Below are 14,435 nucleotides of genomic sequence, written 5' to 3'. Positions count from 1 at the left end.
AGTTGATCACATAGTAAAAGCTTTAATAGGAAGAATTAAACCGCCCTATCTATAAACACTCATTCTATAATAAATTTGTCCACTTAGAACCATTTTTTTATGATAAACTAAGATGGTCTAAAGGTGATAACCTTAGAACTTTTAGAGTTACAAACGCACCAAGACCTAAAAATATTTGGATACCAAACGTGAAAACCTGATATGCTTTGCAACTTTAATGGAGCTTTAGCGCATATCAAATGAAGTTTTGCAAAGCAATTGTATACCTTGAGTATACAAGAGAAATTCTTGCTTGCTAGCGTTTGATGATTATGATGCTTGTAATCAGAGTTTGCTCGTTGATTGTGAATTTCAACAAATGTGGTCAAATTGTTCTTGCTGGGGGTGTTTCTCAACGTCTATGATGATTTATGATGATCATATAACCTCTTAGTAGGTTAACTTGATGAGTTTGTAATGGAATCGACAGTCTTGTGGTTTGAACCAACTCTTGTGTCAAACGATTCGCAGAAAAGGATTTATGGCAATGGTTTTGTCGTTTCCTCCAAATAAGTGGTTTATAAATTCCTTGTTTATTTAAGAGTTATTTTTACTAATGGTCTATTTGAGTTTTGAGCATTTTTGGAGAAAGAGGTGCAATTTGAATGAGAAAGGGGTCAAAAGAGAAATGTGTCAAAGCCAAATCTCAATCAAAGATCCAAAAGACCAATAAGGTTAAAAATAAGGAAGGTAATTAATTAGTCTAATCGATTAGAGCATGCTTAAGTTTCAATTTTCAAACTAAATAAGAGTGTATTTTTTCCTTAAAGATGATGAAGTAAGAGTATTGATGAAGAATGCGCGAAATATTCAGATTTAGACTCAAATAAACGATTATTCCTTCAAAATAATTGATTATTACATATGGTTTGGAAGCTCTAATTTTTTACTCATTTGCTTTAACAATTGTTTTCAAACTCTAATTTTTTAAATGATTTTGTTTTCAATCATCGTTTTTCAAACCTACACAATTCACTTATTTTATATGTATGGAATCACATGATTGATATATATATATATATATATATATATATATATATATATTATATATATATATATATTATATATATATAATATATATATATATATTATTTTCCCCTTTAGTAGGAAAGACGATCAATCTCTTAAGATCTCGTGTTTGACTATAATGGATGTGAAAACCCTCACGTCTTTGTCCTTTAGAAAATACGTCTCTTTAGGTTGAGATGTATGAATGCTATATATAAACTACCTTGAATCTCGAGTTTCATGGACTATTTTGGTCAAACCATAACAGTTGACCCCTGTCGAGGCTAAGGGGCAGGGCGAGTGCACGTGGACCCGGTCCCTCATTCTAGCATCAATGATTTGTTCGACCTCAAGTCCGTGTCACTACAACTAAGAGGTATTACCTGTTTTTAGTGTGAGAACGCTCACGACTTTGTCATTTAAAAAATGTGTCTCTATATAATAAGTATTGTATATAAACTATTCATAACCTCGGCTCACAAACAATACGAGACTATTTTAACCGATCCAAACCAAAACTAGATTAAATTTTAGTGTATTCTTTTGATATATTTATTTTGTCGGTAAAAATTGATACAGAAAACACCGAAAGTAAACCACACTAATTAGCTATATAGGTATTTTTGGCTTCGGCATATAGTTTCAAGTGATGACAATGCAAGAATCATATTGAATCATGTACTATGTATAAATAAACAAGAATTGTGATGTGAAAAGGACCAAAGATCATGCGTGGATATATATCAATAAAGATTATTGGACTATATACATTGTACAAACAAAGTACACTACTTTAAAATTACGGCGGGGCACATGCTTATGACAAGGAAACTCTCATTTCATGATGCACTTTTTTAATCATGCAAAACTATTTAGAAGAAGACAATAAAAAAAAGTTCTATAAGTAAGGACACTAGTATCTTAACATCATAATATTTTCATGCCAAAAACATAGGGGAGAAAAACTAAGTGTAAAAGTGGATCCAAGAAGGCATGGAAAGCTGCCACTATCTTCACAAACATCAGAGACTAAAGAGAAGCAAGAGTATGCATTAGGAGATAATACTAATGAGTTTGATGATGCATTTAACTTTGCATCTAATTCTAATTGGTATTCAAACACTGATTTGTCTACTATGGTTTCTGGTCTCTCTCAAGTCATTGGAACTTCTAATAATAATATTAATCCACACATGGCACAACCAACTTCAAGTACTATTCTCAATAAAGAATCTCAACCTCTTGTAGATCAAGGTTTGTTTATAAAATTGTCTCTTTTTCTTTCTTGCCTTAATCTTAATTCATTGATCTGCATGATCTTATAATATTAGTAATATATATTGTTTTTGAAAATATGTTTAAATTATATGATATATCTTTCATCTATTTTATTTTTGAAAACTATACTCTCCTCTCTTAGAAATATTTTGCTTTAGTTTTTTTCAAATTATTTAAGAAAATAGATCATAAGGAGTATTTTCCTTTAGACTTTTTTGTGTATGTGGAGATCCACATATGTTGGTCAATCACTTTCTGGAAAGTCAAAGTCATTTTATAAAAAAGGATTAGTTTTCCGAAAGAAATTATAATTAAGTTAAGTTAGATAGCTAGTTGTTTTCAATTGATTAATTATTTTATTCATAAGCATGCGCAAAAAAAAAATTCTTGCACTTATGATATTGACATCACATTTTGAGGGGGAAAAAATAAAAAATAAAAAATAAAAATTGTACACTGATTATTTATTTGGCACATGTTGGACAACTTTGACTAGTATAAGTTATACAATGTATAAATATTCTTACATTTTATATATCAATTAATAGCATACTTTCCTCTAGTTAAATTTTTTTAAATTTATTGAATTAAAAATACATTTAATTTAATATATCCTATTTATATATAAACGAATGCATTAATTATTTAATAAATTTGAAAAATAACTTTTAATATTAAAAAAATGATGTTAGACTATTTGATAGAGATTTATAACCTAACTTACTTAAGATTCAATTCGGTCTGATTTATATCTTCAAATTATTTTAAAAAATATATTCTAAAAAATTTAAATAGTAAGTAATTTTTTTTCTTTTTTTGCATGTGAATGTAATTAATTAAAGAAGCAAAAAAGAAACCTCACTATAGAGGAGTGAGACAAAGACCATGGGGAAAATGGGCAGCAGAAATTCGTGATCCAATAAAAGCAGCTAGGGTTTGGCTAGGAACATTTGATACAGCTGAAGATGCAGCTCTTGCTTATGACAAAGCAGCACTTAAATTCAAAGGAACAAAAGCTAAACTTAATTTCCCCGAAAGAGTTGTTCAATGCAACAACAACAATAATTCTAGTAGTGGTTCTGTTGTTGATCAACAAGTTTTTCCGAATCTGTTTCAGTATGCTCAGATTCTCTCTAGTGATGCTGAGTTTCCTTATTATGCATCTCATCTTTTCAATCAAGATCAACAACAAGGAGATGGTGTTCATCATCCACCTGGTCAGTAGAGTCTACGCCGTCGGCGGATATCGGTGGTTATTCGATCAAGATCAATGGTCTATGTCAATTTTGCTCTTGAAACTAGAGTTGTGGATTTATGTCTTGTAAAAGGGGTTATTGAATATCCAAAATAGTTTCAAATTTGAACTTATGAGTGTATTGCAATTTAGCTACATTTTTCACGTTGTCAAACGTGCATTAAAGGTAAGATGGAACCAATTTCTGTTTACACTTATGTATGAGAAACAACTCTCAACTTGTTTGGATTTACTTTTGTAACTCAAAAGAAATTTATATTCTTAATAATAATGTATTTGGGTTGAGAATAATTCCACCTTATAAAACTTCTCTTTTTGTCAAGTAAAGGTTGACACTCTATAAATTTATTATAAACTTTGTGATTTACTGAGGTAGGATTGTGATTTTCGTAATATAATTTCTCACGTTCATTACTATTGAATTTGACGTATTGATACGAATTATAGACGGTCCATAGTCTGATTAATTGACTCTAATATCATATTAAAATTAAAATTTGGTTCATTATTATAAAACTGACTTATAAGATAGAATGACACTTTATATAAACTTTTTTCATACTTTATTCTCTTATTAATGTGAAACTTTGAGATTTTTTCAATATTTAAAAATAAGATTTGTTTGTTTATATCTCTAAATATAACTTTTATATTTAAATATATTATTCAATGTAATATATTCAAAAATAAATTAGCTAAAATGATTTTTACACAATTAATTCATTTTAAATTTATTAGTATTTTGGTCGAATTGCTTGTTGAAGTTTGATGAATTAATTCAAGTGTTGTAATTGGTTACCACGAGCGTGTTACCGGTTATAGCTGGTTCTGATATGCTTTCCTGTAGTAGAAAATTAAAGTTTTCGAAGACGTAATCAGTTATAAAGGGAGAAGTGTTGGGGGAATTTTTTACTAGGGAACATTGAACATTGTGAGACTTTCTCTTTTTATAGCAACACTTTTGTGAGAGGCACACCATATATTCATCCAAAATCTTAAGATGATATATGAGTGTGTTCTCTCACTTATAAATGTTCAAGTCTCCATATTTTCAACCAACGTGAGATTATTATCCACACTACTCATATTTATTACATTCTCAATATTGCTCAATGATTTTTACACTAATTTATTTAAAATTTATTAGTATTTTGGTCGAATTGAGTATTGCTCAACTCAAATTCTAAAGTGTGTTTTTTCCAATAAACACATGCACCTTAACGTAGAAGTTACAATTTGTAACTTTTGAAAAATTAGAGAGAAATAGACATTTGATTGTAAAAATGGGAAAATGAGCATGAAAACACACATAGTATCAAAATTTTTAAGTGTATCTTTGATTATATTTTTGTTGGGCAAGATATTAGTTAACACCAAATAGAACGCCAGTGAATGATTATCTTAAAATCATACTTTTCATACACTATAATAATAACAATAATAACAATGGAACGGTAAGGACTAAGGATATTTTCTTTGTAAATGAATGAAAATACAAAAATGATTATTACAATTCTCACTGAAGCAAATGTGGTTAAACACTCTTTTGGGCTTTTTTCTCTAAAAACTTTCACTATGATGTTGTTATATATAGATGTTGTTACGAATGTGATGATTTGAAATGAAACATGAGAATGAATTTTATAAAAAAATATGCAGCAAATAGGTGGGTAAATATAAGGAGAATTTTTCTCCTTCTCTTTCCATTAGTTTTCTATAATTTCTTTTGTACTTTTATTTAATTCTTATTCCTTCATTTCCTCTCCACCTAAGGAGGAAAAACTCATCAATATTCCTCTTCTAATTTAGGTGGAGGACTCCAATAGTCTAATAACTCTTCTGTAGAACTTGTTCATATCCTTAGATAAGGGATTGACCATCATATTTGAACAATTGTCATTTTTAGAATTTTTTCAAGTTGTAATTGCTTGAAATCCAATATATCATGTATCCAATGATATCTCACATCAATATATTTCTATCTTGAGTAAAAACTTGAGTTCTTGCTCAAGTGGATTACACTTTTACTATCACAATGAGTGGTGTAGTTCTGTTGTTCATGCTCTAATTCATGCAACCGTTTCATCCATAACATTTTCTTTCAAGCTTATGTTGTTGCAATAAATTATGCCTCTGTGATAGGCAAAGCAACACACATTTGTAGTTTTGATTGTCACAATATAACTCCCTCTAAAAATGTAATAGCAAATCTAGAAGTTAATTTTCTAGAATCAATATCTCCTGTCATATCTGCATCCATGTAGCCAATGAGTTTCAGTTTTATACTTTTAAAGCACAAAATCATTTTTGAAGTTTCTTTGAGATATCGCAAGATCCACTTCACAATGTTCCAATGCTTCTTTTTTGGGTTCTTTAAGTATCTGCTAACAACTCCAATTGTCTGTGTTATATTTGCTTGTGTGCATATCAGTGCATATATTAAGCTACCAACAGTTGAGGCATATGGAACCTTGTGTATCTCTTCCTTTTCAATTTCATTTGTAGGACTCTATTTTGAACTAAGATTAATGTGACTAGCAAGTGGAGTATCAATTATGTTTTTCCTTTTCCATGTGAAACCGCCCAAACAAATTCTCGATGTATTTTTCTTGTGATAGCCACAACATATGTTCCTTCCGATCATGACATATGGACATACCAAGAATATGTTTCGTTGGTCCCAAGTCTTTCATTGAAAAATACTTCTTCATTTCATTTTTCAACTTGCATATCTTCTCACTATTTTTTCATGTGATTAACATATCGTCAACATACAAAAGTAGTATGATGAACTCATCATCAATAAATCTCTTCATAAACATATAATGATCAGAAATAGTCCTTTGATGTCCATGCTCAATCATGAAGGAATCAAATCTATTATACCATTGACGCGGTGCCTACTTAAGTCCATACAAAGATATATGTGTATTTTTTAAAAGAAATAAAGATATAATTTTTGATATTTTTGTATCCATATTATTTTATAATTAAATTAATTAATTTAAGGTAATTAAAAAAATAAAAAAATATTAAACTTGATTACCTAAATTATAATTAAATACTATCCAAATTAAATGACTAACAAATATAAATAGGAGATAAAAGTCAATGGATTAGCAAAGATATCGGGAGTGGAAAGAAATAGGATATGGTTTTTAATTTGAAATAGTTTATAGTTTTTTAGTTATGATTCTAAAAAGATTTGTCTCACAATATTTGATTTGAAAAATTAGATCTATAATTCTAACTTGAAAAAATTATGATACACAAAATTCTTGTCATTATTTCTTTTCTTCAAAAAGAAATTTTCTATAGATAAATCTTTTTGTTATTCTAGTTAAGTTAGGTAAGATAAATTTTTTTAATAGAATATGAACAAAATCATACAATGTATAAATAGGCGACGAAGAGTTTTGTCATTATTCTTCTATAACTAGGATTTTAGGTATGTTAAAAGGTTATTTTTGGATTTATTTTTAGAAAACTATATTATGACATAATATCAAGAATAAGTATAAAAGAAATTATCGACGCGAAAGTTATGGGGAGAAGAATTCAACTTTCTCTTTAAAGAGCAACAAATTTAGGATAATGGATTTTCTATAAATAGTGGATGAAAAAATGTGTAAAACTATGTGCTATTTATAGATAAAAGTTAGGTCAGGAAATTGAATGAGATTTGTATATTTTTGAAATAATTTCATTTGATTTGGTTTCATATATTTCTTCATGTCCAAGTCAATGAATCTGGATGGATTCATGGCATTTGGGAATGAATTGAATAAAAATTAATTTAAATAATAATAAAAATAATAAAAAATAATGTGATAATAATAACAAGACTTTGATTTATTTGATTTTATATTGATTTTTAGACTAAAAAACATGAAAAATCAATAATATAATAATTATTGAAAATAAAATAATAATAAATTCGAAAATAAATAAATAAAAAATAAAATATGCAATTTTAATTATAAAATAAAACATAAAAGGGAGAAAAAAACTCTAAAAATGAAGAAAAAAAACATAAAAAGAGAAAAACTCTAAAAGTGGGGAAAATGAGATTTGAACTCAAGACCTCTCCCTTATAATTCCTTACGCATGCTCTTCTATGAATTGTGTCATTTCATTTGTTCTAAATAAAGTGGGACTATAAATCATATGAAGGGTGGGAAAATTTTGGGGTACGACAACTCCCATATTTAATCACTTTAAACTGAGATGGTGATGACAGTGGGTCTTCATATTCTCATGGTGAAAGGTGATTAAATATTCTTCATATTCTCATGGGATAAGGAAATAGACTCTTTGTGGGTTCGTAAGGAATCGATGACTCTCGTATACGGTACTCTGTTGATATCCATACCAACATTTGGTGGAACCCCTGTGGAATTCACATAACCAATCTGGTGGAACCCGAATGATACCATTAGTGGAACTCCAATCTTTAGACCACTCCTTAGGAAATCCATGCAATACTTTGATGGAATCCAAATCTTTGATAAGTTTACACCACTTTTGGTGAAACCTATCTATGATTCTGATGATCCTCCAGTCATTCTTAACAGAATTCAGGTAGGACTCTAACTATCCTCTAGTCATTGCTAATGAAACCCTGATGAAACCTTGGTGAAACCCTGATGGAACCCTGGTGGAACCCTTTTGACAAAACTCTTGATGAAACCCTGGTGGAACCTTTTTTACAAAACTCTCGATGAAACCCTGATGGAACCCTGGTGGAACCCTTTCATAATACCTTTCTGAAACCTCTTGTTAAACCTTGATGGAACCCTTGATAAAAATCTTTATATGAACCTTGGTAGAAATATTTTGAAAAAACTCTCAATGAAGTCCCGGTGGAACCCTTTGATAAACTTTTAACGGAACCCTTGTAGGACTCTAGTGATACCTCGATCACTCTTGGTGGGACACATGTGTGACTCCAGTGATACTCTGATCACTCTTGATGGAACCCATGTAGGACTCTAGTGATACCCGATCACTCTTTATGGGACTCAGATAGGACTCTAGTGATCCCGGATCACTCTTCATGGGGCTCAGGTAGGACTTTAGTGATCCCCGATCACACTTCATGGGACATAGGTAGAACTCTAGTGATCCCGGACCACTCTTCATGGGGCTCAGGTAGGACTCTAGTGATCCCCGATCACTCTTCATGGGACATAAGTAGAACTCTAGTGATCCCCGATCACACTTCATGGGACTCCAGTATGACTATAGTGATCTCTGATCACTCTTCATGGGGCTCAGGTAGGACTCTAGTGATCCCCTGTCACTCTTCATGGGACATAGGTAGAACTCTATTGATCCCCGATCACACTTCATGGGACTCAGGTATGACTATAGTGATCCCCAATCATTCTTCTTGGGACTCGGGTAGGACTCTAGTGATTCCCAATCACTCTTCATGGGACTCGGGTAGGACCTTAGTGATCCCCTATCACTCTTCATGGGACTCAGGTAGGACTCTAGTAATCCCCGATCACTCTTCATGGGACTCAGGTAGGACTCTAACCATCCATGATGGTACTCACATAGGACTCTGGTGGAACTCAAATGTAACTCATAAAATCTTGATATGTTGGAACTCAATCTGTCTGATGGGTCTCAAATCGTTCTTGATGGGGCTTAACCTGGGTGAGGGATAAAACTTTTGTCAAGCTATATCCCAGGTGAGGGATAGGCTGATAAGCTGGGGATATGAGAGGTGAAAACCTACTCACTGGTTGGTAGTGATCATTCAGGATGGTCTACTATTGGGGAGGTTCTCTTGAAGACTCATTAGGAGTGAGCTTGCTGGAGAAATCGTTTTTTGGAAAAGGCTCTGTGGAGATGTTTACTTACCGGGGAAGGTCAATAAGCATTTCTGCTTGGGAATTGTACTAGTATAGCTAGGGATTGAGAATTCAATCATCATCGGTATAAAAGCCGATGTTAAATAAATCATTATTGGCAAGAAAACTGATGTAAGACCCGGTAATAGTGACAGTGGTATAAGAATCGTAAAACAAGATGGAAAACGGTGCAAGACTCATAAAATAACAACAAATGGTGTAAGAACCATAAAAAAACAAACAGTTTAAGAACCAAAGTGACTGGATGACAACGGTGTAAAAATCGAAGTGACTAGATGACAACGGTGTAAGAACCGAAGTGACTAGATGACCACGATGTAAGAACCGAAGTGACTGAATGACAATGGTTTAAGAACTGAAGTGATTGGATGACAATGGTGTAAGAACCAAAGTGATTATATGATAACGGTGTAAGAACCAAGTGACTAGATGACAATGGTGTAAGAACCAAAGTAAAAACAATGGTGTAAGAACCGAAGTGAGAATAACAGTGTATCATGGTACTCATATACTTAGGGAGTGGTCCTTATTGGGATTCCATGAGGACTCTTAAATCAACCCCTCGCTACTGTGGTACTCGATAAATAAAGGTATCATGGAGAGGAAGGATGATATCACTAGGGATGGTACTAGAGAAAGAACTTATACTAGGGAGTTCTCTAAGAAGAATGGAGTAAGAAGGAGATTGATAGGAACTCGGTGTCTCTAATATGGAATACTGGTGTCATGTAAGATGATTGTCTACTAGAGAATAGGCTTCCAAGAGAGGTTCCCTAAGGAGCGCGAGTGCCAGGGAAAGTTCTAAGAAATCCTTGCAAGCATCTAGTAAGGGAATTAGGGCATACTAGGGACAATGTTTCCAAGTATTTTCCGCTTGGGAAATGAGTTCCAAGGATACTTGCAAGGGGATTGTCCCTAAGACCGACTCACTGGGATGTATAGTGAGAAAAGAGATGGGGAGAAGCTTGGACGGAGATCTATCACCGACTTAGTTGGGGATTGATCCTGACTCTTATGATTAGTCCTGAGTCTCATCCTATGTTATGTGTCTATGTTATGTATGCATGTTACGCTATGTTATGTATGCATGTCCAGAGTTTTTATGGCGTAATTCTCCACATCCATGGATATGATACGGATGATATGATGCACAAATGCAATTTTGTGGATGAAATGCATAGGCTAATTGATTATTTTCTTTCCAAGCGAGAACTGGTCTTGAACTGATTTGACTTCCAGGTGATAACCGGACTTAAACATGGTTTTCCAGGGGGAAATTGGGCTTAGTCAGCCGAGAACTGAGTTTTGAGATGGTTTTCCAGACGGTAACTGGGTTTGAAATGATTTTCCAGACTGAAACTAGGTTTTAAAATAGGTGGGAACTGAGCTTGATCTAACCTTCGGACGATAACAAACCTTGAAAATTGATCGTTATATGAGAACTGACTACCAAACGAGAGCTAGTTTTGAAAAATGACTTCCATAAGGGGACTTGAGTGAGATACCAGACAAGAACTAGATTTGATTTATCCGTCATACGAGAACTGACTTAAACCTAGATTTCTTGATAGGAACTAGAGATGGTCAGACGGGAATTGACTTGAATTGCTACGCATTGTTGGGTTTTGAAGTGCCAAAAAGGATTGGGTTTTAAAGGACCTGGATGGCATAGTATTGACGATAGTCGGTCTTCGGGAATGAGGGCGAGCACCACATATGGATCGTGTTATGCATGATAATTGAATATGCTTTTATGTATGAAATGTGATCATTGATGCATGCAATGTATTAATCTTGGGCTGCATCGCTGAAGACTGGTCCATTTGTAGGTATTGAGTGCCAAGCAAGGTTGGGCTTTTGTGAGATGCCAATCAAAGTTGGGCTTTCGGGGTGAATTCCAATTGACGTTGGGCTTTATGAGGATGTTGCATTCATGTTGCGGGGGTATGCCTGATGAATGAGATGATATGTATGATTAGATGTTAGAGTGAGACGACATGATTGATGTATAATCATGATTAATGTGATGATTTGAATGTTTTTGATAGGTTCCCTAATGGTGGATCATAGACGGTTAAGGTTTAGAAAGTTTGCTTATGTAACAAGGTTATTTGTCATACGACGGTAGGGTGTTATGCCAGCATGACTTCCCGATACTTGTTTCAAACTCGAAGGTTGCTGATGTAGGATAAGGCTTCACTAAGGATCGTGAAAGTATGAAGAGAGCTTGCCCCTTTGTGGCCTTTCTTGCCCCAATCTGTTGGATCTTTGAAGGAGTTGCATGAATATGAATTTTGAATCGGCTTGGTCATACTATGCACTTGAGATGGTTGGCCCCACTATTTTGAACTTTGAAACTTTATGCCCCTGACTAACTAACTCTTGGAATGATTTGCACACCGTTTTCTTGAGGCAACCTGCCTTGGGATGAGACTCAGAGAGAATTTTCCTTGATTAATTAGCTTTTGGAATGATTTGCCCCTGATGAACCATTTTTTTACGCGGTTTCTTTTGGTCAAGCCTTGCAGCGGTTTTCCCTAGTATTCAAATCTTGATAGGTATGCCCCTGATTAATTGGGTATGGAGGAGTGGCATGAAAAGGAACTTGGATCCTACCATGTTATGATATGACCCTGATAAGGACTGTCCCAATATTTGAATTTTGAAAATATGCCCCAGTGTTTGAATCTTCGAGAGGTATGCCCCTTGATTAACTGGTGTTTAGAGGTGTGACCCAATTTGACCAATTCTTGGAATGTTTTATCCATGGTTAATAGGATCTTCAGACGCTCATCCAATGATCATTAGGTTTTTCCCCTGATTGGTAGGATCCCCTGGTGACTTGCCCCTAGTTAGGAGCGTCTTGATACGGTTCGCCTTTGATCAGACCATTGTCGAGATTTCTCGGATGCTAAGTATCGATTTGTGAGTAAAATTGTTCCTTTTGAAAAGTAATTCTAATGCAATGCTCATGCAAGTTTTGAAATCTAAAATTATTACGGAAAACAAATATGGTATGTACGGTGGATAATATTTGGCCATGAGGTTGGCACGAATGGAGGTGTGAAAAACAATATGATTTAACAAACATTTGGAGTCAGTTTAACACAAATTTTGTTGAGTATGCTTTCGTAGTGAACCTAGTTTTAATTAGTTCTTTTAAGGATTGTAACGTGGCTTGGTTCATGATTTAAGAAACAAAGGATACAAGGCTCGAAATTTGAAATTTAACCCACCTCATTCTCCTTGATGTTCTCCATTCCTAAATTCAATTAACTCAACATATGCTTTCAGTCTGCCATAGAATTTTGGTAGTCAAGATGATAGAAGTAGGTTTAAAAGCACTAAGCACTGATGTGATTCTTGAGATGGTAGTCACCTTCTCCGTTTGCAAGCTTGTTTTCCATTTTATTTTTAATCCCTAACTTTGTATGGACCAATTCTTTTGAATTTTGTGGTCCATCGGGATACCCTAACTTTTGCCTAAGTCAAAAAAAAATTCTTCAGTTTTTTCTGATTTTTTTCTTTCTGACTTAGTGTAACACCCCAAAATTTGCCCTCCTCATTCATGCATTCATTTAGCATTTCATATTGCATTTCATCATGTCAATCAGAATTAGATCCGAAAAAAAAAACGAAAATAATAATAATAATAATAATAATAATGGAAAAAAATGAAAAATAAAACAACAAAAAAAAAATTTACAAAAAATAAATAAATAAATAAAAATAATAATAAAAAATTTTGGACTTGGGTCTCTCTCATTTGAGCCCACAAAACCATGAAATTCAGTCTATAAATACCAAGGCTTCACTTGAGAAAAAGGGAGAGAAGCAAAATACTCTGAGGTTTCCTTGGAACAAAACCCTGGACAAAACCTGAAGAGAAACCTGACAGAGAACTCAGAGCAGCCTCCAAACCCTGAAGGGCCTCACGGGTGCAACTCAATTTCAATCAAGCTCTCCAATCAGGTTTGCCCTATTCCCATTATTTTACGCCTTCAATTTGAATGTTCTAAATGTGTGATGTATTATGAATGGGTGAAACCTATGCCTTGAATGTTTAATCACATGATTTCTGAAGTGTATGCCACAGGGTTTGAGGTTTCTGAAACCATACTGTTATCCATGAAAAAAATGCTTATGGTGTTTCACTAACCCTTTTGTTGAGTTTTTGTGAGGGCTCACATGACTTTTGCAGGGATAACTTGCGTGGTTTCCCACTTTATTTGTGGGATAACCCCTGAAGGTTCATTCCAATTACCTGTATTGACTCATCTTTCTTTGATGGCATTAGCTTGGGAGATCCCTGGGTTTCTTACTCCTTTAATTGCTGTTACTTCGGATCTTTATCCGTGTGGTACTTTTACCTCTTTTCCGCATTTTATCGCTTTCTTAGCTGGAAGACCTCGATAGGAGGCATTTGTTTTCTTTTGTTTATTTACTTCTGAGCCCCTTGTTGGCACATTTACTTTATACATGTTTGTTTTGTATGTGTTCGTATCCCTGCAGGTAGCGCGGTTCCTTCGTCAAGGACTGCCTTTTTGCCCTTGAGCATCCCAAACCCTAAAACCCAAAGCAACACGTTAACTCCTTCTACTACAGGCGAGTAAGTCTCCAAAGGTCGAGCATCCGGTAGATTGCGTAGTGACGTCGTTCGTCCAAAACCCAATCCATAACCCCGTAGTTAGCCGAACTACAGCTTGCTCTGATTCTCATTCCAGATGAGATACGTAGGCATAAGACGCGATGTCTTAGCGAGCACACATCCCCCCAACCCATAGGTAGCCGAGCTACGAAGACTCTGATTCTCATATTCAGATGAGATACGTATGCAGTGGATGCGACATCCGCGCGAGTCATTTTCATTTAACCCTTCTTTGTTTTTGGTAAACAGCACAAGATAAACTAACACCCTTTAGACAAGAACTACAAAAGTGGATCTCGTAGAGTACTACGGATGCGTATGGGTG

At 33.9% G+C, this 14,435-nt stretch overlaps 1 protein-coding gene across 2 annotated transcripts; it reads left to right on the top strand.

Annotated features, from left to right (window-relative positions):
* The first annotated feature begins 1,969 nt into the window (after positions 1–1,969).
* Positions 1,970–3,771, top strand: LOC127128367 (ethylene-responsive transcription factor ERF115). Of its 2 annotated transcripts, none has more exons than XM_051057619.1 (2): positions 1,970–2,301; positions 3,171–3,771. In XM_051057619.1, exons 1-2 carry the CDS (start codon positions 2,184–2,186, stop codon positions 3,548–3,550), a joined length of 498 nt encoding a protein of 165 aa, XP_050913576.1. In that variant the 5' UTR covers positions 1,970–2,183; the 3' UTR covers positions 3,551–3,771. The 2 variants fall into 2 exon arrangements, with proteins under 2 accessions (XP_050913576.1, XP_050913575.1); XM_051057618.1 differs by having other exon boundaries at positions 1,971–2,301; positions 3,168–3,771.
* The last annotated feature ends 10,664 nt before the right edge of the window (positions 3,772–14,435 follow it).

Source organism: Lathyrus oleraceus, chromosome 3 (assembly GCF_024323335.1).
Source record: "Lathyrus oleraceus cultivar Zhongwan6 chromosome 3, CAAS_Psat_ZW6_1.0, whole genome shotgun sequence".
Lineage (NCBI taxonomy): Eukaryota > Viridiplantae > Streptophyta > Magnoliopsida > Fabales > Fabaceae > Lathyrus > Lathyrus oleraceus.
Note: the sequence above shows the minus strand (reverse complement) of the source record. Positions and strands in the feature narration are given on the sequence as shown.